The following is a 1,614-nucleotide window of genomic DNA, read 5'->3' on the forward strand; positions in this document are numbered from 1 at the left end:
GGGCGCCGTACTAATGCATTCTCAATGCAAGGTTGTTTGGTGTTTTGTCGTTGCCGTGTCTCTTCAAGAGCGTACAGGCTGCGGTTGAGCTAGAGACACGGCAACGACAAAAAACCAAACAACCTTCCATTGACAATGCATTAGTACGGCGCCCCCAGTGGCCATTCTCATACGATAAGATGATGATGCGTGACGCACATGTGTGAGCGTGGCCTAAGATGGTGAGTACAAAACAAACAAAACAAATGGTTAGCTATACCTATGTCACTTGACTGTAATCATCAAATTTAAATCTAATTATTCCATGAGTATGACGTTTGTATTATAATCATGTATTTTCTTCCACTCCATCCAGATGAAGCCACCACACTCCAGCGACGCCATTCCCTTATCCATGATGGAAGAGTCTGTGGATGACATGTACGCTGGTTGTCATGAACAGATGAAGAACAAAGTGATCAAGACGTACTTGCCTGAGGAGCTGAAGGATGAAGTATTCAGAATGGTCTGGAACGGAAGACCTGTGAGCAACTGTGTAGATGAAGGAGAGGAAGAGCAGACACATTCTAAGACACAACTGAGCGAGGATCAAATTCGAGCGATCTGCACGTATACAGGCGACGTTCCTGCTTTGTACGAGGACTTGAACAAAGCAGTCAGGAACGGCAAAAGGACCTACTCCACCACCGCTTTCAGGTACCACACGTTGCATTTCCACTTGACTGAAGCAATACAGACCCTTAGAAATAGTCAAGGAGCCTGTCTGACCTCCTACCGAAGAACCACCCAGGAGTTCACTGGTCGCCCCAAACAACTCATGCGATTTGGTCAGTTTGCTTCCAGCTCTAAAGATCCAAATTTGTATGGGTTTGGGAATATCTGCTTCGAAATGACTACCTGTTACGGTGCCGACCTGAAGTATTATCCAATGCTTGGTGACACAGAGGAAGAGGTGCTCATTCCTCCCTATGAAGTGTTCGAGATAGTCGAGATGCAAAAGTAGGAAATGGAGGAAACAATGAAAAATTGTGATAAAGTCTTTAAATTGAAAAATGCAGGTAGGCGCAGTGATCTGAACTGCAAACAGGCTCAGCGTGACCGCCTGGGAAACCGGGAAAATTCCTGGTTGGCCGCCATGGCGAGCGGCCTCTGCGGGTTCACACTGTGGTGTATATTATTACCTGCATTTTATACGCTACCATACACGTATATACAGCGGTTACTCTATTAAAATGAGAAACAGCCCCATCCAGTTGTTGTATATGGGAGGTACCATACCACCACACTAAGCAGCCGCTTAGGGCCCCAGGGCGACCTCAATTTGAGGTCGCCCTGGGGCACCACACAGGCCCTGACAGGAGCAGTTGCAAATATTGAAAGTCCCACCATTCATTAAAATAAATGTAGATGGGGAAAATAGGTGTTTGTTACTGTTTATATTAATAAATGTGTGCGCGCTTGCATGAGGGCTGGTCTGATGAAAATTCCCGGGCTGAAAATGAGTCCCACTAGTTTTTCTTTTCTCCATTCCGACATGTCTCCTTTCCGACACTAACCCTATCCTTAACCCTAACCCTAAACCTTACCTCTATGGAAGTGTTGCCACTCCGACAA

The 1,614-nt window shown here is 46.0% G+C and overlaps 1 protein-coding gene across 1 annotated transcript; it reads left to right on the forward strand.

Annotated features, from left to right (window-relative positions):
• Window positions 1–355: 355 nt before the first annotated feature.
• On the forward strand, window positions 356–1,003 carry LOC308307639 (ecto-ADP-ribosyltransferase 5-like; the record flags this gene model as incomplete). The annotated part of the gene is made up of 1 exon (XM_080752904.1): window positions 356–1,003. The coding sequence occupies one exon, from the start codon at window positions 356–358 to the stop codon at window positions 1,001–1,003; it is 648 nt and encodes a 215-aa protein (XP_080609030.1).
• Between the last annotated feature and the right edge of the window lie 611 nt (window positions 1,004–1,614).

Source organism: Nannobrachium achirus (genome assembly GCF_963921795.1).
Source record: "Nannobrachium achirus genome assembly, chromosome: 22".
Lineage (NCBI taxonomy): Eukaryota > Metazoa > Chordata > Actinopteri > Myctophiformes > Myctophidae > Nannobrachium > Nannobrachium achirus.